This window comes from Colletes latitarsis, chromosome 6 (assembly GCF_051014445.1).
Source record: "Colletes latitarsis isolate SP2378_abdomen chromosome 6, iyColLati1, whole genome shotgun sequence".
Classification (NCBI taxonomy): domain Eukaryota; kingdom Metazoa; phylum Arthropoda; class Insecta; order Hymenoptera; family Colletidae; genus Colletes; species Colletes latitarsis.
The window spans coordinates 25,261,835-25,287,960 of NC_135139.1; the positions used below are offsets into that span (position 1 = coordinate 25,261,835).

The 26,126-nt window shown below is 44.6% G+C and overlaps 1 protein-coding gene across 2 annotated transcripts in view; it reads right to left on the bottom strand.

The window, feature by feature from the left end:
* Positions 1-26,126, bottom strand: part of LOC143342889 (protein Wnt-4) — a 70,957-nt gene that overhangs the window by 7,093 nt on the left and 37,738 nt on the right. For both annotated transcript variants that reach the window (XR_013079871.1, XM_076767201.1), the window contains exons 2-4: positions 11,025-11,205; positions 4,443-4,566; positions 3,482-3,639 (exon numbers count right to left, since the gene is read on the bottom strand). Coding sequence is in view for 1 of the 2 variants with exons in the window: in XM_076767201.1 (XP_076623316.1) it covers positions 3,482-3,639; positions 4,443-4,566; positions 11,025-11,205 (463 nt within the window). In the remaining variant the exon portion in view is untranslated. The remainder of the gene's footprint in view (positions 1-3,481; positions 3,640-4,442; positions 4,567-11,024; positions 11,206-26,126) is intronic.

Below are 26,126 nucleotides of genomic sequence, written 5' to 3' on the forward strand. Positions count from 1 at the left end.
CCCACCTGGTTCACCATCTCTTCCGTGTTGTCTTTTCTCACGCTCTCTTCTTGTTCCTCCACACGCTCACCTTTCTTCTTTTTTCTCAGGTTTTTTTCTGGTCCTCCAGTCCTCGTTGGCCAATAGACCTATTTCTTCCACTCGAACTTTTCTCTACGTATTCCGTACATTTTCTGGCTGCGTTCCACCAAGAACACGAACCGATTTTCCATACAAAATACGATTCCTCGACGCGTTTCGATGAAATTATATCTTTCTTCTTACTTTCTACGTTATTTTTCATAATTTCTCCTTTCACCATCGCGTTTACTCTCCTTCTCAGATCTTTTCCACCGCCAAGTTCCTCGTCCCGTCGTCGTTTCACCTCCCCCGCGCGTGCACTGGGTATTTACGTTCGTGTGCATCGCTCACGTGCGAGTTGCGTGGCCGATATGTCCGGGCGGCGGGATGGGTGGGGTGGGCGGGTTGTTGCAACTTAACAAGCTTAGCTCCCTTAATCCCCTTGTAAGCTAGCAATGTCTACAAGGGGTCAGCCGTACGCATGAAATGCATCCGTTTACAGGACGAGCTTTGTCTTCGTCCAGGGTTAAGGTTTACGTCGACCGACCGTGGAGAGAGAGATCGAGACGACAAATTGGGGATGCCAACGCGGGGGCAGTGCTTCACCCCCCGTGTACACGCTTAAGAAGGTTGGCTAGGTGAAAACAAACCGGCAAGAATTACTTCGAATCTCGTTTCATTATTCCTTCTCTCTCCTACTTCTTCCCAACGTCCAAAGGGACGCCATCGTCTTTTTATACTATAATTGAATCTTAACCGTGCAAATTTTAGATCTGGCTTTCAGACCCTTACTTCAATTCTTCGTAAATAATACTAGAGAATTGTAAGAACTTCTTTTTGTTGTCCTTTTATACAATTGAACTTCAACCGTGAAAATATTAGATCTGACTGTGATCGATTCAATCGTACCCTCGCCAATTTTAATTCTTTATAAATAGTAAAAAATCGAACGAACTTTTTTCCCCCAATACCCGATACAATTTTTTCTCCGTTTTGGTTATAAGAGCGCCTGACGCGAGCACGTTAAAACGCAAAGCAGAAACGACGAGGGAAAAGCTTGTCTGGCATGAGCAGTTTCTGAGAAAAAGGTACTCGTGTCCGTTCTCTGTATCGGCGAGGGGTTGTCCTGTCCCCTTAACCCTGTATACGCGCAACGCAAAGAAACGGATACTGTTACGTCGTTCGGTTTTCCTTCCACCCCCTCCGCCAGCCGTGCCGAGGAAGGGTGAAAATAATCGTCGTTTGTCGACGGAACGGAATTTCATTAATTTCGCGACCGCGTAAGCACGGTTTTCCGCGACCAGTCCCGGAATTCAACGACCCGGATTGATTTATGATCGACGCCGCGAAGAAATTGATTAAGAATTCGCGCCTTCCGGTTACGAGCGCTCCCAGGTTTCCCTCGACGTTCGTCGCGAAATTGAAATCGCTGGCCCCGGAGAGGTTCCCGTCGCTGGTAATTGACCCGTCTGCGACTGTGGGCGTTTAATTAACAGCCGTTGCGTAAGAACTCCAAGAATTTCCGGAGGGAAACGTATCGGTTTCGTACGGCCAGATGCAGCCGTAAATCGGGGGTGGTTGTCCGTTGAAGGGTTTTAGAAACGACTGCAGAACGATGGGGGCGGTTTTTCGAATGCTTTTGCAATAGAAATAGGGTGGAAGACCTCATTACTGTCACCCGAGTAATCAACCCCCCCCACTACTGCACCTTCATTCCTTTTCTATTTGTTCTAATTAATGTGATCACTCAAATATTTTTATTTTTTATACCACTAGGACAAATTTTAATGGAAGATTCTAGAGGCCAAAATAAGACGAGAATCAAGAATACCAATTTGTTGATTGAGGTGTCTCACATTAGATTTTCAATTAGGAATTTTTTTCTAGAAAGTGAGTAAGATTTCGTGGGTATGTCTATTAACCAAAAATGATGACAATCGACCCCTGCAATCGAAAATAATTTTTCCAAAACGATTTGAAATTTTTGAATTTTGTCGAAAAATTTGTCCATCTTTCTGAATTTTTTTCTCGAAAATGCATAGGATTTTGGGGGTATGTGTAATGACAAAAAATGATTGAAATCGACCCCCGCAACCAAAAGTAATTTTTTTAGAACGATTTGAAATTTTTTTTTTCCGTCGAAAAATTTCACACCTACTGGAATTTTTTTCTCGAAAACGGTTAGGATTTCAAGGGTATGTCTATCCACCAAAAATGATTGTAATTGACCCCCGCAACCGAAAGTAATTTTTTTAGAGCGATTTGGAATTTTTGAATTTTGTCGAAAAATTTGTCCACCTTTCTGAATTTTTTTCTCGAAAATGCATAGGATTTTGGGGGTATGTGTAATGACAAAAAATGATTGAAATCGACCCCCGCAACCAAAAGTAATTTTTTTAGAACGATTTGAAATATTTTAATTTCGTCGAAAAATTTCACACATACTGGAATTTTTTTCTCGAAAACGGTTAGGATTTCAAGGGTATGTCTATCGACCAAAAATGATTGTAATTGACCCCCGCAACCGAAAGTAATTTTTTTAGAGCGATTTGAAATTTTTGAATTTTGTCGAAAAATTTGTCCATCTTTCTGAATTTTTTTCTCGAAAATGCATAGGATTTTGGGGGTATGTGTAATGACAAAAAATGATTGAAATTGACCCCCGCAACCAAAAGTAATTTTTTTAGAACGATTTGAAATTTTTTTTTTCCGTCGAAAAATTTCACACCTACTGGAATTTTTTTCTCGAAAACGGTTAGGATTTCAAGGGTATGTCTATCCACCAAAAATGATTGTAATTGACCCCCGCAACCAAAAGTAATTTTTCCAGAACGATTTGAAATTTTTTTTTTCCGTCGAAAAATTTTGTGGTCGGTATGGCAGTCAAATTGGGCCAAGAAAGTCCATAATGTGCAAGGTCTACTTGTCTACCTCGTCTCTGGTGAGAACCACTATGGAACACACGCAGCTGTTCGCAGGTGGCCTATCTACAGGCGTAATTTCCAACATTAACAACTTTTTAACGAAGTCTCCATCAATAAATTGGCATTCTTGATCTTCGTCTTATTTTGACCTCCAGAATCGCTGATTAAAATTTTCCCCCGGTCGAACACCCTGTATATTTTCAAACCTCCAAAATGGAAAGATAAACGCGAAAAAGTGCCGGAGATAAACCATGCGAATTCGAGTGGGAAAGGTGTTGCGGATCCTTTGCAAGAAATTTGCAAAGAAAGCGAAAAGAGAAACGCGTTTCACACTAGGAGACGTCCTTAATTAATAGCCGAGCGTCGGATCCAGGAAGGAGACGGTCGGAGGAAAGTAAGCCCCCGGTAAAGAAGAAAGTAATCCTAATTTACGGTCGGCAGTTAGTCGCGTCTTATTTTTCAAAGGACAAGGGAATACAAATAAAGGGTGAAATTACCTCGCTGCAGCCACCCCATTGCCAATTATTCGGGCGGCGTGTTCTGACCCGGTTGTCGCAGGAGCAATCGGTGAGTTCGCCCCTGGAACAGGCCCTTGTGACGCTGTAAGCAACTCCGGCTGCTGATATTGCATACACGAACGCTGCCTCGCGACTGTCTGCGAACATGCAACAGAATTTTTTCGCTGCGGAGAAGTTTTTTCATTTCACTTCCAAGGCTGCCCCGTCGCGATTACGCGAAACGACGAGCGCGCCATCTTCCTTTCTTTCCGTGGAATTAAATTTAATTAAAATTATCTCGGACTCGCGAGACGCGAGGGTACCCAATCTTGATAACGCAATTCGATGCGCACGATTTTATATTAAATTGAACACCGGGTTCGATTCGTGGGAATACGAGCCACAGGGGGGGAATTTAAATAAACGCGACGGTCACAACGTTATCTCGAGGCGAGCGTCGTTTGGTAAATTTTTAATCAACGGTTGGGATCGTTTCTAATATTTTTCAGTTTTATTTCCTTCGTTTCGAGAGTAATCGCGTTTTTAAGATTCGAGGCAAACGTTTTTTCAATATCAAAATAATTGCGTACGTTTACTGGGTACATGGAAACCCTCGTTGCGCAGTCGTTGGATGCTTGTTCGGTTATGGACAGCTGCGTTCACGCACTTGACCGGGTAATTGAAAAAGAAAGCGTATTAACGCGGAACACGTTAAATTGCAGCGATGCAGCCGAGTATATTTTCAGCTAGAAGTTAACGATTATTAAATATAATAAATCCGTGACTGCACCTGCGTTTAATTATTTCCTACATTTAATCGAGTAATTTCGTTAACGTAACCGCGGAAACTTTTAAGCGAATCGTTTCGAGTTTACGCAACATCTGCTCTTATCGAAGATATTTCGCCTCGAATCTGTCTTTTCTCGTCGGGTAGTCGTTCCGTGGTTGAGCTTTTACTTACTGACTAGCATCACGCCGCCGAAAACGTTCTCCGGATTTTCCGGGCTGATGGAACAATTCCATCTCGCTGATCTAAACTGGTGCTGACACTCCTCTATGGCCAATCTTGCGCCAGCGCTGACTGCCTGAAAGTAAACACCGTGAAAGGAAAACTGAATGGCAGCTAGTAGCCTACGAGCACCGGGGGTTTCCCCCTGTTAGCACGTTTTCATCGGCACGTCGAGAAACGGACGATACCGAACGTAGCACGCGTCATGGCGCGTCCACAATTACTGGCTCCGTGCATCTAATAGCAGATCGCGGTTTAATTGGATCGTGTGTCGGAAAGCAATTATAATATGTAATCAAGTTTCTACTAGCGGTACAATTATGCTAATGGAGTTATTTCGAGTCGACGTTATCTCGATCCATTAATATTAAGAGCAGCGTTCATTGTCAATTTGATAGCGACAACTTTTCTAGATGCCTCGAACAGATACCGTGGATCTAGTATTACCGACGACGCCTATCCTAGATGCCTGAAAGAGGATTCGAGAAAGAATATACTATTTCGTAACCCTAAAAAAGCGTTAGTGGATTTCGGTAGCCACGCATAACCTATCACAGACATTAAATCACTTGGCGTACATAACCTATCAAGCGTACCTACTCGAATTCATAATCCATCCTGCAGACAATCGTATCGACGGTCAATTTGTAACACGCACCTAATCGTATTTAACACATAATTTACAACACACGTCGAGTCGTGCGTCGCACATAACCTATTCCATGCGCCATTTCTGATCGTGCACTTAACACTTTTGCCACCGGTGGCGGTTTGAGCCTAACCTAGCGAGAATATATGCGCTTTTTCTTACGCGTACTTACTATATTGTTCACTTTCTGTTATTACAGGGTAATTGAATCTAGCATTTCTTTATTTTCTCCACAACTGATTAACAGATTACCTTACCGGTTGGTAAGCATTGGCGGCAGAAAGCCGATTAATAAGCTACCGGTCGGTAAAGTGTAAAAAGTCGGTTAACAGGCTATCGGTTGGTAAAGCGTTAACCTAACACGCCGATCAGATCGCACGATACGCTTAACCTATGACATCCACCGTACGTACCCGTAATCTATCTTCCATATACACACACACACAATCGGGAAAGACGAATACAAAACAGCTAGGAAAGCTGACGTAGAAGGTGCTGCGAAAGAACACCATTCCAAAGCGCCAAACACGGAACTGCATACATCGGTGGAGCATCCAGGAACGTCCGAACGAGGCATTCTCACGTTCTCGCGGAGGAACGAGGTCAATAAGATTCTGATTCCCGGTTTCCCGACGAAAGAAAGGAGGGAATCGTGGCCCGGGACAAGTTGAAATTTCAACGTCGACGCGACATAAATCGGCGGGGTCGCGTAGCGGTTCCCCGAGGATGTTCTTTCGTTCCCCCCACGCATATATCCGGTTCGATCGTTCGGATATTAAAGCTCTCGATGCTCCCCAGCGTCGGGGCGTTATGAATATTCATGGGCAGAGTCTTTTGTCGGTAACCCGGACTTGGAAAACCGAGACTGTCGGCGACGTTCAAAGGGATATCGGGGGTCCCGGGGCTCGAGTTTACCTAGGCACCGGTTTCTAGACGAGGCCCGCGAGCCCGGCCCTTCCATCGACAAGATTTGTGCATTAGGGAAAGGCAAACGCGATTTTCGGGACCGTCGACTCCGCGTTGCTTTCGTAAGCACACTAGCGCCAAAGACGAATTGCCAACGTAACACACTGTTCGACACAATGTCCCGGCCACAGTGACTTTCTTCATCAGTTTCAGCATCTAGAATCTACTAGCGTTGTCTCGAATTCTTTTCTCTATAATAAACGATTGTTCAAATTACATCCTGCTTTGTAATTACTAGATTTAAGTCCTACGGGGAATTTATTCGATCCACTAGATCGAAGTATTCCAAAAATTTCCCTAGTAAAGAACTAAGGATACGACTAGCGTATTAATAATCAATAAGAACTTTCCCTAGATCCTTTCACGGAAGAATGGACCGTGGAGAGTATCTACCGGAATCGTCGCTGGTTATTTAGCGAATCAGGGTGTCTCGAGTGGATGTATACCGTTCGCATAACCTCTTTACTCGGCGTCGCGAGAGATTTTGTATCAAGTATCGCGGAACGAAGTGGTTTCAAGGAGAATCTCGAAGCATGTAGGAAGTAGAAGTCATGTGGGTTTATGTAAATATGTTTCTGCGACAGAACACTTCGGACGAGTAATGTTTCTTTCTTGAGAGCAATTTGCGTTTATACCGTAGCGCTGAGCACTTCGGTCGAGTATTGATTTTGGATCAAGCAACACGAAGTGGTACAAGGAGAAACTTGATGCAAGTAGGAGGATCGGAATTGACTCTGTAGTTGGCGAGATCGCGCGACGCTGTGTTAGTGTCTCTTTATTACTTCTCGAGCACTATAGCGGGCCACCGCATTCTTGTCATCGATTCATTTGCGCTACCCATAAAGCGCGTTTGTGCCGCCATTTTTAACAGACTGTTGACTAGATAACTATCTGTGCTATTCGATACTCGCCATAAAATAAGTTTCTTTTACCTATCGAGCTTTGTTCCTCGGTGTACTAGAGCACTCGACAAATACATGGTGTTCGGCTACCCCTGGGAAAAATTTTAATGGAAGATTCTAGAGGCCAAAACAAGACGAAAATCAAGAGTATCAATTTGTTGATGGAGGCTTCGTCAAAAAGTTATTAACGTTTAAAGTTCCGTTCGTACTGAATTTTTTTCTCGAAAGTGCGTAGGATTTCGGGGATACGTGTAATGACCAAAAATGCTTGTAATTGACCCCTGTAATTAAATATAATTTTTTTAGAATGATTTGAAAATTTTTTTTTCCGTCGAAAAATTTCACACTTCGAATTTTTTTCTAGAAAGTGGGTAGGAATTCGGGGGTATGTGTAATGACCAAAAATGCTTGTAATTGACCCCTCTAACTAAAAATAATTTTTCCAGAACGATATGAAATTTTTGAGTTTAATTGTTAATAACTTCTTAACGAAGCCTCCATCAACAAATTGATATTCTTGATTTTCGTCTTATTTTGGCCTCCAGAATCCTCCATTAAAATTTTTCTCTGGAGTGGCCGAACACCCTGTATTTCTTTCCTTCTAAATTATAGGCCGGTCACCGGTGACCGCCACTTTCGAGGCGTTAAGAGGTTATGGCGCCCAAATTTTTTAAACGAAATCTTTACATATCCGTAAAAATACCGTGAAATAATGGTAAAATATCGACGTTGTTAGTTTTGGGGATAATTTAACGGACGATTTCAGACGGGGATCCCCCATTCTCGATCTGGGATCGCGGAATTCGCGACTTCAATTTCCCCGACAGCCGTGTGTCTCGAAAAAGGAGGTCGCGCAGGGTTCACTGAAGGCCCCGACTGTTGCAGAGCCGGAGTATTAAATATTGCACGCGCGGCAAACGAAAGCTACAACTCGAGCTTGGCATTCCGGGAGTTCTTTAGAATCGTGCGAATCCAGCCAGTGCCCTCGCACCGAGCCACCTTAAAGGGACGGTCAATTTTCCGTCGCGATCCGTGAATCGCTTTAACAACTCGAACGCGCAACGAGAATCCCTTTTCTTCGTATCCACCGACCATGTATACCTCTTGGATATTTAATATTTGTCCTTACGATGGACGCTATAGTTCCTAGAAATGCAATTCTAACACGTAGATATACAGGGTGTTCGGCTACCCATGGGAAACATTTTAACGGGGGATTCTAGAAGCCAAAATAAAACGAACATCAAGAATATAAATTTCTTGACTGAGGCTTTGTTAAAAAGTTATTAACGTTTGAAGTTCCGCCCGTTCTGAATTTTTTTCTCGAAAATGGGTAGGATTTCGGGGGTATGTGTAATGACCAAAAATGATTGTAATTGACCCCCACAGCTAACAATATTTTTTTCAGAACGATTTGAAATATTTTAATTTCGTCGAAAAATTTCACACCTTCTCGAATTTTTTTCTAGGAAGTGGGTAGGATTTCGGAGGTATGTCTATTCACCAAAAATGATTGTAATTGACCCCCACAGCTAACAATATTTTTTTCAGAACGATTTGAAATATTTTAATTTCGTCGAAAAATTTCACACCTTCTCGAATTTTTTTCTAGGAAGTGGGTAGGATTTCGGGGGTATGTCTATTCACCAAAAATGATTGTAATTGACCCCCACAGGTAACAGTATTTTTTTCAGAACGATTTGAAATATTTTTATTTCGTCGAAAAATTTCACACCTTCTCGAATTTTTTTCTAGGAAGTGGATAGGATTTCGGGGGTATGTGTAATGACCAAAAATGATTGTAATTGACCCCCACAGCTAACAATATTTTTTTCAGACCGCTTTGAAATATTTTTATTTCGTCGAAAAATTTCACACCTTCTCGGATTTTTTTCTAGGAAGTGGGTAGGATTTCGGGGGTATGTGTAATGACCAAAAATGATTGTAATTGACCCCCACAGCTAACAATATTTTTTTCAGAACGATTTGAAATATTTTAATTTCGTCGAAAAATTTCACACCTTCTCGAATTTTTTTCTAGGAAGTGGGTAGGATTTCGGGGGTATGTGTAATGACCAAAAATGATTGTAATTGACCCCCACAGCTAACAATATTTTTTTCAGAACGATTTGAAATATTTTAATTTCGTTGAAAAATTTCACACCTTCTCGAATTTTTTTCTAGGAAGTGGGTAGGATTTCGGGGGTATGTGTAATGACCAAAAATGATTGTAATTGACCCCCACAGCTAACAATATCTTTTTCAGAACGATTTGAAATATTTTAATTTCGTCGAAAAATTTCACACCTTCTCGAATTTTTTTCTAGGAAGTGGGTAGGATTTCGGGGGTATGTGTAATGACCAAAAATGATTGTAATTGACCCCCACAGCTAACAATATCTTTTTCAGAACGATTTGAAATATTTTAATTTCGTCGAAAAATTTCACACCTCGAATTTTTTTCTAGGAAGTGGGTAGGATTTCGGGGGTATGTCTATTCACCAAAAATGATTGTAATTGACCCCCACAGGTAACAGTATTTTTTTCAGAACGATTTGAAATTTTTTTTTTCGTCTTTAGGTACCTAATTAGATTTTCGGTAAGGAATTTTTTTCTCGAAAATGCGTAGGATTTTGAGGGTATGTGTAATGACCAAAAGTGATTGTAATTGACCCCCACTCCCAAAAATAATTTTTCCAGAACGATTTGAAATTTTTGAATTTAATTGTTAATAACTTTTCAACGAAGCCTCAATCAACAAATTGATATTCTTGATTTTCATCTTATTTTGGTCTCTAGTATATCCCATTAAAATTTTTTCGAGGGGTGGTCGAACTGTATTTCGACGAACGAAAAAAAATGTAACCTTTTCTTTTAGAAATACGAACCTAAACGTTGCAAGTGAATAATAATTCCACGCGGAAAAATGGATTTCTTTCACGATTGTGTCCACGAAAGTATGGAAGCAAGGTATCCGGGAAACGAACAGTTCGCGGGATATTTCGAATCCCATAACACGTTTATGCTCTCTTCGTGGCGATGTCGAAACTTTCCAACGTCGTCGTAACACACATTTTACGACCTGTTTCTTTGCATTTTTCGTTAGAGAATTATACACTGAAACAATTTACTCGTGCTCTTCCGTGGCACAAAAATCCGAGGGATCCGCGTCGGACAAACTATGCCGAAGGAACAGTATAGGACAGGTATACTAGCAAGAGAAGCTCGAAACGTGAAATATCGCGCGAGTTATGCATTCTTCGAATACCTCGTGCCAACACTCTCCCGAGCGTGGTATTTAAAAATCGATTTACATCGAGTTATAGAGTCCTAGTAACCTTATCGACGCCGTTGCTCTTCTATGGATCGTGGGGACTTTTGTTTATCGGTGTGCCATAAATATTCCTATGCGTTTGATATACGGTTCGGACACGAGGAAATCACATAACGCGTCACGCTCTGATTTCAGCTAGGTTGGATATCTGATCGAAAAATATTTCTCTACGCTGTGAATTGTCCGTCGTAACGAAACCGAATTTTTAACAATCCCTTCGAAAAAGAGAATAACCCGTGTCTGAGATATTCTACGGCCGGGATGTTCCCTCGTCCAAGACGTACGACCTGTCTCTGTCGCGCGATTCACCCAGTATCGCGAAGGTATGCGCGGGAAAAGCTCATCGGGCGCATAAAGGGGAAGAAAAATGGAAACGATTCGTCGTCGTCGTCGTCGTCGAAGAAGAAGAAGAAGCGGCTTCGAGCGTTAAAGCGACCGCGCGGAGACTCGGCTCGAAAAATTACACCGACAAAGTTTATACGCCGACTCTCTCTCTCGTCTCGTTTCTCGTTCCTTCTTTCTCTCGCTCGCAGACACTCCTCTTCCCTTTCTCGCTCTCTCTCGCTCTCACTCTGTTGCTCTCTTTGTTGCTCCGAGGCGTAGGTCTCGTGAATCGAATTAGCCGCGTGCTTCCCCGGGCATTAATCCGAGAGGTTCTTCGGCCCCTGCCGCGAGGTAAATACCTGCAGGACGGGTGGCGAGCGGGAGCATATAGCCTGCTGCTTGGCGGTCAGGTGCACGCTCTTGCAGTTCTTTTCGGCGCTCGCCGGCCCGATCACACCCGCGCCGACGATCTGAGCCTGTCCATCGGCACCGCTGCTCTGACCCGATCCGCTATTCAGCCGCGGCTCCACGCCCAGGTACCTGAAACAATCCCGGAAGCAGCCCGTTATTATCCACCCTTCGACCATCTTGCAATCAACCCCCCCTACAAGATAAGATTAACGCTACAACTACCGACAATTATAGTGTATCTATTTCTACCAGAGAAACTCTTGTAGAAAATCACGGTGAATTTTCAAACATTCGGTCGAGCAGTTCTGCTGTTAACCCGTCACACGCTTCTACCTGCTAATGATTCTTAAGATGAACGTCGCTTCGGGGGTTTGTTTTCCGTACAGCGGAGGCTGCGTGCGGGAAAATGTCTTTTGTCGTGTTTTAAATATCGTCTTTCACTGTAGCACAGTAAAGAAAATGTGGAAGGATCGAGGCAGCATAGAAGAACGTCTATCATGCTTCATTGGGGGGTTCTTGGGAGGGATACAAACGTTCAATTTGCGAATCATTACCGTAGCGCAAAAGATGTGAAACTAAAATTACCAAACAATAAATATCGTGTGATTCGTAGTTGTGTAGCGTAAGTAACAGAGAAAGCGCGTCGAACGAAACGATCCCCGCGAAGCTCGATGAATTCACGGGTGGTCGGGGCCGATAGAAAGTCAAATGGCGGTTCGATTATCGAATTTATTTAATGCCAGCCGGATAATAAGCACCTGCGGTAGCAAAAACCCGTACTCTTCGTCTCCGTATCGACGGGCTGCGCGAAAATATTGGCCCCGATCGCCACCCCTCGGAGAGAGCTCGCTTCCTTGGCTTTTCTCCTGTCGTTGGTCGAACGGATACCAGTTCGCGGCTACACGGCTTCCCCGATCCCCCTCCCACGCCCCTCCGCCAACAGTCCCTTCGTTCCACTACGCCGCCATCGCTTACCCTAGCTTGCCCTTCGTCCTTTTCCCCTCTATAATTTTCACTCGAATACCTGCTCTAATTATAGGTGGTTCGTCACGCCGAAAGTTCCTTCTGCCCCGTGATCCTCGGTAGCCGAACGCGCTCCACGAACGAGCACCGTGTTTCGTTCTCGAAATATTTCGATACGAAACGCGGATCCGTCACCGATGCTCGCGACCTATTACTTATTCGTTTATTTAAACGTGAGAATTATTTCACATTTTTAGCGGCGGCTGAATAAATAGTCGTAGGAACAATATTTGAGTCGGGTTAGGTTAGGTTCTGTAGGAAAATGTTCCGAGCCCAATAAAAAAGGGGCGAGGAAACTAAACGCAATTTCCAATTGTCTCCTAAATTCGATGTGTTAAATTGTAGTTGGTGGTCCGAGTGGAATGATCGTCAGAGTCGACTATAAAAGGGATTCGAAACGAGTCGAGAGGCGCGCCATCCTCGTCCGCCTGTTACTAATCGGCGTCGTCGCTCTAAAAAGCGGCCGCATCATTTTATATTATTTTCGAAGAGGGGTCCGGACGGCAGCCATGTCCGGACATAGGTAGCGCCCGTTTAGGCGGTAAATCTTAATGAGAATCAAGGGTGTGGCCTTGGCTGTCTCGAAAACGATGATTGCAACCCCGTGGGCAACGCTTGGAACGATCGTCGCCCATCAACAACCTACACGTACGACACCCGGCGCTGTAGAAAGAAAGCGACCAGTCCCCCCTCCTCTAGATGGGCCCCCAAGATTCCTAATGCAAACTTGAACAGTTTTTAAACTGTTCTCGGCCGGGGACCCTTTCTTTCGACGCGTCGGACATTTTCGACTGACAATTCGCGACGTCTGTATCAGACCTGTACGGTTCACTCCCGTACAACGTCACTTTCGCATCCTCCATTGTTTCTAATTGCTGTGCGTTCCACTAAGAGAGTCTTTCCTGCACTAAATCCAGAAATAACAGTTTCAAAGAGCGTAAACAAAGGAACCACACGACGGGCAACGTTAACGTCGATATCTGCCACGGTTACGAGCTCGTTTTATGAAACCCAATCCGCCGACGAGACGCTGTTTACTAACACCTTTCGAGTAACACTGCGGTTTCAAAACAAACGAATGGGACTGCAGCCCGGAACGAGACGTCCTTCAACGCTACACCACGGCTCTAACCACGTTCTATGGAGGCTAATCCGTCGACGGTGGCACCGTTTCGCCCACAAAAGATTCGACTTGCACGGATCTCGGCGAGGATTGATACTCACCGGCGTTCAAAAGACGACACGGTGGACGCCGTTCCTCCGAGTCCGCCGTGATTTACCGCCGAAAGTCCGTTCTTTGGCGACGATACTCGATAACCCTGTTGTCGTTGTAGAATAAAACACAGTGTGTTTGGTGTGTAATGGTACACCACGAACTGTCAGAGATACCTAAGTTTCAAGATGGCGTCTAACGCAATTTGATTTATCGTCTTCCGACAGATGTCGCGATTGTTACGACTCTTACGTTTCGACGCTCGTAAGGTTGCCAGGATGACCGGATCTACGAATACGGTGACTCTTGGGGACTTTTCACCCTCTTTTGAAAGAGAAGCGAACTCGTGGTAGACGAAAGTCGATGGCGAAACGTTGAAAATACGCGTCTCGAGGTCGTCTTCAGCCGCGCCTCGCGATTATGGTCCTGTCCCGCGAGGAAATGGCGTGAGTCATCTAACGAGACCGAGTCGGCTATCAGGTACGGGCTTCGTGGCAGCGGCGTAGGACCGTTTATTATTTGTTTGCGACCGGGTCGGCTCTTCGACTTCGCTCTGACTCGTTCCTAGCTATTTCGGGGTTTGTTTGGCCACGGTTTACGGCTCTCTCTTCCGTGAGAGGGCCGTTTTACTAGCGCGTACATCCCCGGCTGCGATCCTCCTCGAGCCTGGGGGACAGCCCGGGTGTTATCTTGTGTACTTCCAACCGAATGTCGTGGCCCAGGGAACACCGAGGATTAGCCGCCATCGACGTCGGCCGTTCGCGACACACCGGTAGAACTTTTGCGCTGATCGTGCACGATTATCCCTTCCCCGGTGAACCGATGTTTACGATAGGGCTGAGCCTCTGGTCAAACGGCCGACTTTGCCCTGGCCCTGGCCACTAAACGCGTTGATTGCAATATTGCAATCAATACCGTATCGATGGAAAGGGTGACGAATGGTCGATCAACCTTTACGCGGCGCAAAGGCGTCGAGGGTTCAACGATTAAGTTGGTCAAGGTCGACCACGGATAGAGTAGAGGCGCACGATCAATTTTAATAATTTTACACGTGGCGCCAACAACAATTTTTTTATCATGCTACGCATATCATATTCGCATATTATTTTCAGCGGCTATGGTCACCGGTGACCTACGAGGCGCTGTAGACCGTTCTTGCGATGTATTTTACGAAATGTTTCAATGTAATGTATCGCGATATGCACAGATAATATATATGTATAGTTTTCATGTATTAATAAAATTATTTTTGTATGTTCTATGTGGCATTAATTTCTTCGAACCATTATAGTAACAATGGCGTTATTGAAAAATTTATCGGTATCCATATTTACTCTAATTATGTAGTTTTACTGTTGGCGCTGTAGCCGAGTCGAGTGCCGGTCACCGGTGACCCCCACGGCAGTGAACGTGTCGAACATGATCGAATAAATTGTACTACGTCCAGGGTAACCGAGGTCACCTAAGGTCAGCGAGCATCGTTAACGATGTCCCGTCACCGGAATCGAATCTTGGACGAATGAAACCGAGTAGCCCCCGCAGGAAGTCGACGGTCCCGCTAGATAAGGGGGGGTGGAGGAGGAGGAGGGCAGAAAGACACTCGAGCGCACTCGCGGAGGGCAAGACCTCGGGCAAGGGTAAGTCGAGACGGTTAGGGAATAAGGCGAACCGTGTCGTCGGCGAGGAAGATGGGAGAATGGAACGGAAACGGGAGAAAGAGGGACAAGTCGAAAGGGGAGGCAACGAGGGGAATAATAATTCGACAAAGCGCCCGGCGGGAAAGAAAGAAATCCATATTCAGAATCCGATGATGTATCCGGGGCCGCGGGAGGGCTCTCGGCTGGCTCTCCATTCAAAAGGGAGGAAAAGAAGACGGAAAAGGAGCCCAGATAGAAGGAGAGAGAGGGCTCCTTTGCCTTTATCATCGGCGAGACCGGCGACGATTATTATTATTATTATTATTATTAGGAGAGGTATCGCGTTGCCGTCATAACCACGTCGGCCCGCGGCTTTGTCCACGTGACAGCGATAGGGCCCATTTACGTCGAGAAACACTCACCGCCGACATCATAATGGGGGATAAATCCCCCGAAAGCCCACAATACGTCGTGCATCGTGGTATTAACCCGTAAGTAGGCAGATATACCGGTTCGACGTGCACACGCGCGTGTACCCATAGACGCGGCCGTTTTCGTTTTATGCCCACGCGCGTGTGCGTGTGGGTGGAGGAGGAGGCTCGCGCGAGTCGAGCCCAGCCCGCCACCCGAACGAAACTTCTGCCTCGTCCTAATTAGTATCGATTACCGAACCAACATACATATCCCTGTCCCCCTTCCCCCTCCCTCTCTCTCTTGCTACTTTTGCTCGTTTCGTCGCTGGCCACCCCTCTGGATCCGTCGAAGTCACCGACCAGAGGGGTGCTTTACCGGGGGCTGGGCGCAGATTGCGCGGAACGCGGCCCTCCAAGTTTCGACGCCGCCTAGACCAAGCCACTGTTCTCGAAGGATCCGTCCAAGGACCCATTCAACGCGCTCTTCCTTCCGGCCGATTAATTTCCGGATCCGTCCACGACTCGACCAAATTGAAATCTATCAAATTTTCTCTACTTTATGAGTATTTCATTTCAACGATTCACTATGCTCGAGGGGGGTTTGCTACCCTTGATCTACAGATCCGCAACCAAGTCGTATACAATCGACGAGGCGCACGGTTTCGTTGAGAGCTTCGTCGAAGTTCGCGATCTATTTGCGGCTATATCGCAGTTAAACGAATATGAAATTGAGAATGTTTTCGCAGGCCAGTGTTTCCCAAAACGTTGCAAGTTCTCGTCCGGCGAGAACTTAAATTTTAGCAAAAATAAACGCGAGACCATTTTTAAAGGGGGAAAATAAACGATAAATTCTTAAACAATCCCGGATACCAAGCTTCCTAGAGGAAAGTATAGGTCTACGCTACTACATATAAAAATGAAAAATTGTAACGATGCAAGAATAACGTACGAATATTTAAAATTTACTTCATTTCTCCCACCCCCCGTCGAATTTTCGAGCACAATTTTTGTCGAGAACGCTCGTTCGCGGAAACACAGTTTGGGAAACGCTGACACGGAGAATCGACGGGGGCTATTTATTTTTATTGCCGAGCCTCGTGGATGTTGATTGTACGAGGATCTGTGTATTCTGCTGGGCATCACTCGCTGAGACGTAACGATTGGACTGTTTGGAAGTGAAACAGGATTCTCTTGGCACACTGATTGCTACCGGAAGTACAAGATCGATCGAAAATTTAACTGTTTCTTACTCATAACAGTGTATGGAGGCATTTGCAAAATGGCATTGAAGCAGTGATATGTAAAATGGCATCCATCATATAATGGTACTCGTAAAATGGCAACTACATATTGGTCTCACGAAATGGTACTCGTAAAATGGTACTGAAACAATAGTACTATTTCCATCAATTTAATTAATTCCAACTTGTTTCGTTTGTCTCACCAGCGAGCAAGATTTTAAAGACGATTGTTTAACGAGTCATAGCGAGAGACGGGGGTACGAAAGACAGTGACTCTCCGGGAGACAAATAGAAAGACACGATAAACACTTCCCGCGCGATCCAACGGTGCCCGGGATCCATTTGGGAAACGATAAGAGGGATTTTGAGGGAACGCAGACGCGATAGGAGGGATTTTTGAGAGAATGCAGATCGAAATTGTCGTTGGTTGGAAAAGCCAGGCGCAAACAGCGGGTTAAGGCCGCTCGTAAAACGGCCCGCTATTTACCCACGTTCCTTTCGCAGCCCCGGCATTCGTAAACGAACTGGCAGACGCTTACGGACGAACAACCTATGCCAGACAACCTGACGATCGGTCGTTCTTTCGTCTCGTATCGTCTACGTTTACGCGAGGCCGACGAGTGACGTCGTCCTATCCCCGTCGTTGTCGTCGTCGTCAGACATTCCTTTTCGTCGCGTACCAACGAGGGGTCAAGACGGTGTATAACAGACGCGATACGTGTTACGGCGGATTCACAGTACCCTTCAGGCAATCGTCTGTTCAGACATTCATCAAAGGAACCGCCAGACGGAACGGCCGACTACCAGTGTGAATATAACCATGCAAAACCCATCGAGGAACGTTTCGACCGATGGTTGCGCGACGGATAACGTAAATCCGTCTTTACAACTTCTCTGACACGGTCGTTCGTACCGATATCCAATTACAGTTTTTCCAACGCCACCGACGGAAGAACGAACTTGTTGTTTCTGGGAGATCTGCGCCGCAAGATGGCCAACTCTTCGGAGCACCGGCCGATCAAGTGGCCCTCCGAGTGCTTCGAGGAAAATTGTCCCATTGTCTTAGCCGATGGAACCATCGTCGCGGCTACCGTTACGAGTTCCTAGAATCTTAAAGCGCACGAAACACTCTGTCGCCGAGCGAAACTTTATTTCAATCGTGCGACAATCGGGGATCAAAGTCGTCGAGGTTTCGCGCGACGATTTTATTGGGAAAATAAATTTCTATTATATTTCCGGAGTGTCTGAACCCTGGTTCGCGCAACGGAACGCGTTTCACGCAACAGTAAACAAGGAATGTCAACCGTCAACGAAGCCTGACCGTTCGAGAGAGATACTCGACCTAATGGTTCGGGCATAAATCATTCGACGACAATAAAATTTATCGCCGAATAGGTGTCTCTCGAAGGTTTCCGTAGATTGTACGAAAGGGTTCTAGAAATAATGGGAGCGTCATAAAAAGTTATCTGCTCTAAGGACGGATACCGGGCGTCTTATCTGTCGCGTACGCTTTCCGTGTTTGGTCTCTTTGGTCGTTTCTCGAAAAATGATGCTCTATCGCGTGGTCCGCGAGGTGTTCCCGGACGAACCGCCAATCATTCTGCGTTTTCAGGAGCCAACCGTCCCGGGAACGGAATTTCAAGGAATCCTTCGAAAATACAGGCCATTTCAAATTTAAATGTCTCGTTTGGAGGATGTATTGGTTCGAAGATCGGAGGTCTCCAAGTTGAAACAATCAGTTTTCCTCGTGGATTCGATATAGAAATAAAGAATGATGGGTAATTAGAATTTTGGTACGCGTGGTTTTCCAGGACTAGGTTCCACGGTATGGCGCAGAGAATTCGGCCAGTGATTTCAACGTGTTCGAGCCAGCAGAGGATCGAGCGCGGTCGCCACTCGATTTCCCAGTTCTCGCTAATTTCCTTACGGGAAAGACAAGCTTTGATGGCCTGGGCGCAGAATCTAACAAGATCGGCCGAGGAATTAGCGCTAACGAGATTAAAGATTTTTAGACTGTGCACGCGTAAAAGCCTGGTCGAGCAACAGAGCAGTTGATACACTTCGAAAACTATCATAGAAACTACCTAAATACACTGCCGTTCAAAAGCTATCGAATCGTTTTCGAAACTTTACTGTCTCAGTGTCCGTAGGATACCGTAATTATCACTCTCGTCCGATCTTTAATGGTATTGCGTAGAATGTGCATTCCTGCAATTTCTAAAGACCGTGCACCGCAGAGAATGTCTGACGAAACAGTTATACGGCTCTTTGCTATTCATCCTAATGCAATAGAAGCAGAGGTGGGTAAACTGTAATCACGTTATATTGATTTACGATCGAGATTACAATATAATTACCGTGAGTGCATAATCGTAAATCATCGATTAAATTACATTTTGCTCAATACCGAATCGACAATCCATTAACGCAATCTCGATACCTGGCTGTGCAATAACGAGCCAAGGAATATTAAGAATTCCCATTTTATAATTCGTTATCGTATACTGTTTTTTGAAAGAAACAAGTTTTACGGATGAAATCGAATAATTTGCGGTTTCCTCGCGACGAGTCGACCGAACTTTTGAGCGACGGTGTACATCGGAATCCGCTGTTCCTTTTTCTTTTTACTCCCATTCTGTTTCAAGCTCAGCAAGCCTAACGAATCGTAAGTTGCACGATAATCGATATGCGCGCGAGCAACCCGTTATTTCCTCCGTTCAGAGACATTATTCGTTTCCCTGCCTATTCAGACTCACTGTCCTTTGCGACACGGGTGCTTCAATGTCGACTGCGAACGATAAAACATTTCCGCGGTTGCGTAACACCGGATTTATTCGCGTGAAAGTCTCTTTCCCCGCCGAGCGACCGAACCCGTTGGATTCCGGAACCTTGAAAACAGTTCATTTCGAAGACGGTCGTTCGACATTTTCAATTTACTTTCGCTCGTAAACCACCCCTCTGTCCGCGTTCGTCAGTTTTTCGCTGAAAAAAGATTCCCAGTAATTACCTAAATAATCGACTACCTAATGGGAATCGGCCTCGGTAAGGTTTCAGAGAAAATTGGGGGACGGGGGAGAGGGCAGCCAGCGTACGAAAAAAATGAAAGAAAAGAAAGGGAAGAAAAGGCGGAAGGATTGCATCGCGACTGGGGGCTCGTCGATCGTAACGGAACCGATATATCGAGGGTCCTCCGGGGGGATCGACGGATCATTCTGGTTAAAACAAGGCCAATCTTAATTAGGGGATGCACCGACTACGGTCCCGCGGGTACCCTCGTTGTTTCCTTTTTTGCTCCTGGCGCTCATCGCCGTACGCGTCTCTCTATGCACGGCCAGTGAATCTGAAAGCACGTTGCCCCCCCTCGCGGAGCCCCTGGGATATCAAATAGAGTACCCTGTGTACCCGGGGTCTCCGAGTTTACGAGAATACCGTGTTCCTTGCAAATCGCGTACTCTCGCCGCCACGCACATATCCAAACCGCCCGCCACTTGCTCTCACGCGTAACCTTTCACCTTTCCTCGCGTTCGACATCTCGACCGCGACTTCGTCGTTCCTATCTTCGATCTCAGTCGCCGTTTCTCTTTCGACGTTCGAATGGGTAGCTCCTGTCCCTTGGAAAACCGACCATTCGCTAGTTTCTGCCATCTCAACACATTAACGACGGGGCATTTTTATTAAAACTTTACTATAGAATTTTTTCAACATGTGTATTTTTGTAATTAATATAGTTTATTAAAATTTTCAGAAGTTATACGTGGATAATAGAATGTTTTTCTTGCATTGTCGGAGGAATTATTAGAAAAACACACGTTTGTCGTAAAACGAGAATACTCGTCTTGGGCACGGATCCACCATTCTACTAATTGGAGGCTCAGTTTCTTCGATATCTTGCCCTTTTTTTTCTATTTAACACTAAATTTACGGCCATTGATACCTTTCATGTTGACGATTACCTAAAAATATTTCTTTTAATTAGAATATGTATTCAGGCCAATGCATCGATCAAATTCAACATAAGTTGTTGAAAAATAATATTTACGTGTTCTGCAATTTTAAATATGGAATCTGACATCCGTTAAATTGATGGCTTCCGTAAATCTAGCGTTAATTACTCGTGTATGAAACTTTCTGGTTCTACGCAAACTTTATACCTACTCTAAGGTGTAGAGTTCCCGCAGGAGAAAAGCGAGAGTATCTTTGTATAACAAACACCATGAGTTCGTAGAACCCATGGCCAAAACTAAAAGGAAACTCCAGACACGTGCAATCGTCACTGGAGATGATTTTTGTAACATAGTAAGACGGTGAGGAAATCCAACAATTTCTAACGAGGGATTTTCGAATCTTTTATCGATAATCGATCGTTGGACGTATCGCTTCGTCGCGTGCCAGAGGCAATACACACCGAGTACACTCCGAAAACAGAGGAGGACGAAGGAGGGGTGGTTGCTCTCCGATAATATACCAAAATGCAAATCGCAATATGCTAATGCAACCACCGACAACGTTTGTCTAACCGAGCGTTAAGATCCCGGCCAGGGCGCTCGCCTGGCTCCTTGTTTCACGCGTGAACGACGCTTAACCCTGCCGCAAAATCAACGCCTGAACCAACACGGACTGTTTTCGCCCACGATCCTACCACCAGACCCACCGTCGGACCGGGATCCCGTCAACGGATCCACGGGGATCGGTGCAAAACACCAGGGGTAAGGTTTGAATCCCGAATTTATGATACGGGGCCAGCGAGAGAGAACTGGCGCGAACTGTTTCGAGCTAATTTCTACGGGATCGACAACCTTACGGCCAAAAGGAGACATTATCCCTTTCATTAGTAAATACACTGAATTTTCAAACGAACTTGGTTTGGTAGCTTGCAAAAATTTGTTTAGATATCTGTTAACTCGGGAATTCTGATATTTTCGGGGCCTCGAGAGACACTGTAAGCTATAAATGAGATTTTATACGAAAGCATATGGAAGATCGACCGTTGTTCCGTTGTAAAAAAAATATAAAAGAGTACCTTCCCTGCAGTTCCCCGGGGATACCTCTTTTTTTTTACAATTGCCTCTTGCCAATAGTACGTCGAACTCCGATGAACCGTAATCTAAAAAGAAAGCTGCTAATAACCACGGAGAAATTAACTTGAAACACTTTGCACGCTCCAGATACTTTCTATCTGTCCGAAAAGGAAAGAGAGGAGGAGAAAACCAACGGCGAGCAAGAATGCTTTGCGCGTTTGTTAGAGTAGAAAGAATTAGAAGGCTTTTAAGAAATGAAAAATGCAGACGATTGGGAGATTTAAGTCTTTGAAGCACTGGGACAGCCGACAACACAACGAAGGGAAAAACGAAGCGTCTGCTCCGCTGCTCGCGGAACTTTATTTCTATAATAGTTTTCCTCGGCCGGGAATTATTTTACGTCGTCTATCGGGACTTAATGGATTGTAAAAAAAAACATTCGACGCTTTCGAAAATGTTTGTTCGCTCGAAATCGACCGGAAACATTTTATACTGATAAAAAAAAAAAGAGTCCAGCGTGCGTTATTCGCTTCGCTAAAACGTTGTTTTTCCCCTGGTGAAATAATATAAATTCTTTTCTTCCCTTTAAAATTTAAATCCCAGAATTAAAAAATTCTACTTGAATGGTACGTGATTTTTTTTTTTTACGAAACCAGTAAGGGTTTTTGTCGTTGTTTTTCCCCGATAAAATGGCGAAGAAAGTTTTGGGAGATCAATTCAGCTCGATTTCGCGACGGGGACGAGTAACTTGCATTGTTGACCGTCGAGGGCCCGGTTAGGCGAGCGTATTGTGTCAGGCTAAACAAAAATCACCGCGCAATCCCCTGTTGATTCGCTCGACTCCTTGTTTCACGCGTGAACGGTGCTTAACCCGCCGCGAGCGAGAGAGCCTGAACCAACAACAACAACGCGGTTGTGTTTTCGCGTTATTACTATACTCTCGTTGCGAGGCGTACTCTGTCGAAGTATAACAGATCGGGGCTTACGACAACACGGATAAAAAGGGACTCGTCCGACCGTGGCGCGTTATTGCCGTCAAAAACCGCGATAAACAACGCGAGATAATTTAATTGTAGTGCTCCCGACACGAGAGCCGAATTAAGTACAATGCTGGCCAAAAATTCGATTTTCATCGATAAATCCGTACGGATTTATTCGTTAATTTTTCGAAACTTTTGTCCAACAATGTGGAGCACAGTAAACATTTCGTGCAACGCGATATTCTGATGGAGTCGAGTAACATATTGGTAATGCATATTCGCGGAACGCGTTACGATTTTAATAATAGGGGGAGTTACCCTGAAACCGGACAGCAACGATATCTTTAAAGTGTGAAACGCTAGGCGATCGTTATTTCGCGCGAACAATAGTAGAGATGGAATAAACAATGACCAAGTTTCAGCCTAAATTATCAGTTGATTGTTGCTAGTGTATCGTACAAATTATAAACTACTATGATCTGTTCGAATTTTATAGCAAAGTTCAATCGAAGTTTCAGTTAACTATTCTAACAATATTATTATACAGGGTGTTCGACCACTCCTGGGAAAAATTTTACTTGGGGATTTTAGAGGCCAAAATAAGACGAAAATCAAGAATACCAATTTGATGATCGAGGCTTTGTTAAAAAATTATTAACGTTTAAAATTCCGCCCATAATGAATTTTTTTCTAGAAAATGCGCAAGATTTCGAGGGTATGTGTAATGACCAAAAATTATTGTAATTGACCCCTGCAACTAAAAATATTTTTTACAAAACGATTTGGAATTTTTTTTTTCCGTCGAAAAATTTCACACATTCTCGAATTTTTTTCTCGAAAGTGGGTAGAATTCCGGGGGTATGTCTAATGACCAACAATTATTGTAATTGACCCCTGCAACTAAAAATATTTTTTCCAGAACGTTTTGAAAGTTTTTTTTTTCGTCGAAAAATTTAGGCGCCAAATTAGATTTTCGGTAAGGAATTTTTTTCTCGATAGTGCGTAGGATTTCGAGGGTACGTATAATGACCAAAAATGATTGTAATTGACCCCCGCAACCGAAAATAATTTTTTTAGAACGATTTGAAATTTTTTAATTTTGTCGAAAATCTCAGCACCTACTTGAATTTTTTTCTCGAAAGTGAGTAGGATTTCGGGGGTATATGTAATGACCAAAAATGATTGTAATTGACCCCTGCAACTAAAAATATTTTTTCCAGAACGTTTTGAAATTTTTTTTTTTCGTCGAAAAATTTAGGCGCCAAATTAGATTTTCGGTAAGGAATTTTTTTCTCGATAGTGCGTAGGATTTCGAGGGTACGTATAATGACCAAAAATGATTGTAATTGACCCCCGCAACCGAAAATAATTTTTTTAGAACGATTTGAAATTTTTTAATTTTGTCGAAAATCTCAGCACCTACTTGAATTTTTTTCTCGAAAGTGAGTAGGATTTCGGGGGTATATGTAATGACCAAAAATGATTGTAATTGACCCCTGCAACTAAAAATATTTTTTCCAGAACGTTTTGAAATTTTTTTTTTTCGTCGAAAAATTTAGGCGCCAAATTAGATTTTCGGTAAGGAATTTTTTTCTCGATAGTGCATAGGATTTCGAGGGTACGTATAATGACCAAAAATGATTGTAATTAACCCCCGCAACCGAAAATAATTTTTTTAGAACGATTTGAAAAATTTTTTTTCGTCGAAAAACTTCAACACCTTCTCGAATTTTTTTCTCGAAAGTGGATAGGATTTCGGGGGTATATGTAATGACCAAAAATGATTGTAATTGACCCCCGCAGCTGAAAATAATTTTTTCAGAACGATTTGAAATTGTTGAATTTAATTGTTAATAACTTTTTAACGAAGCCTCCATCAACAAATTTGTATTCTTGATTTTCGTCTTATTTTGGCCTCTAGAATCCCTCATTAAAATTTTTCCCAAGGGTGGCCGAACACCCTGTATACCTATACCTAAGATACACCTTAACGTATTAAATAAAAAGTATAAAAATTCTACCATTATTGCCCTATCTATTCCAATAGAAATATTGAAACTTAAACGAAAGAAACGAATATTCTGAACCACTGTCCAAGTGATCGTCTGCTGAGACAAACACCGTGATACTCGCGAGCAACTCGAGCTCATTACGTCATCGTATGGTTTCTGTATACCGCATACTCGATTTGATAAATTTCTAATTTGTTCGTTTGTTACTTCGTACCCTGACCTCATCGACAGGAAGTTTATTCGTAGTTTTCGACCCATTTTACCAGGACTGATCCGCCCCCCGTCGTTTCTAACGGGACACCTTGTATGCAGAGAGAGAGAGAAAGAAAGACGGAGCGTTCGTCTAGAAACGAGTAGAGGAGTCGGGACGCGTGGGCGGCATAGCGGGTGTCGACGAGGCATCGGAAGCGCGATTTATCGCGCGCGCTCACCGCGAGGAAAGAGTCGTCCCGCTGGTGGTCGTTAATTCCTGTCGCACGTGTCCCGCCGCTTTGATCACGCGAGTATGCTAATTGCCGTCCGCCGCCCACTCGCCGCGGCGGATTGCCCGCGAACGGAGAGGACAGGCCGCGGTAAAGAAGAGCGAGCGCGATCGACGACGACCCGGGACCCCGGGAACACCAACAGATGGAAACGAGCACGGGAAAAAGACGAGACGAGGCTTTGACTCCGTCGAGTGGATGGCTTTGGACGCTCTCCACCGCGTCGTTCTACGCTGTTCGCGCATACCGCGACCCGAGACACCGAGTACATCGACGTCAAACGTGCTACGGGACTCGTCGTCTTCCGTCCGAGCTGTTTCTGTAGAGCTTTACCTCCGAACGGGCGTCCAGATCGACGACAAACGCGAACAAACGCGAGCAAACAACGTCAAACACGTTCGGGAATGTTCGTTCGTTTTTGTGGCGCCGTCCACAACGAAATGATGAATGTTATCGTTTGACCGGTGTTTGAAACGCATCCTAACTGGTTCGTACCACTACAATAATCTGGTCAAAATGTGTCTCGACCTCTTATCGAAGGGACAGGCGAACCGTTTATGTAGAGTTTTACCTCAGAACGTGCGTCCAGATCGACGACAAACGCGAGCAACGTCAAACACGTTCGCGATATATGGACCGTTCGTACTCGTGTCACCGTCCACACCAAACGAGCGTTATCGTTTGACCGGTGTTATGAGACGCATCCTAACTGGTTCCGTACAACCAGAGTGATCGTTCGTTCGTCCAATACGCAGAATCTGGACCGTATAAAACGCGCCTCGACCCCTTATCGAAGGGACAGGCGAACGATGCGTCTGAAAAGATATTCTCCGATGGAGGTCGACGACTCACACGCGTGAGTGGCCCGCCTAGGGAAGTAGCTCTTGGAATACTCGCAGTCAATGGGCCTCCGACCTCTTCTGATATTTCTGCGTCAGGTGTGGGAGGGAAATGGATCCGGTCGATCGAGGCACGTCGGGACTCGGATCTATTCGCGTACGTGCCGGAAAACATCGAAATTGCGATAATCG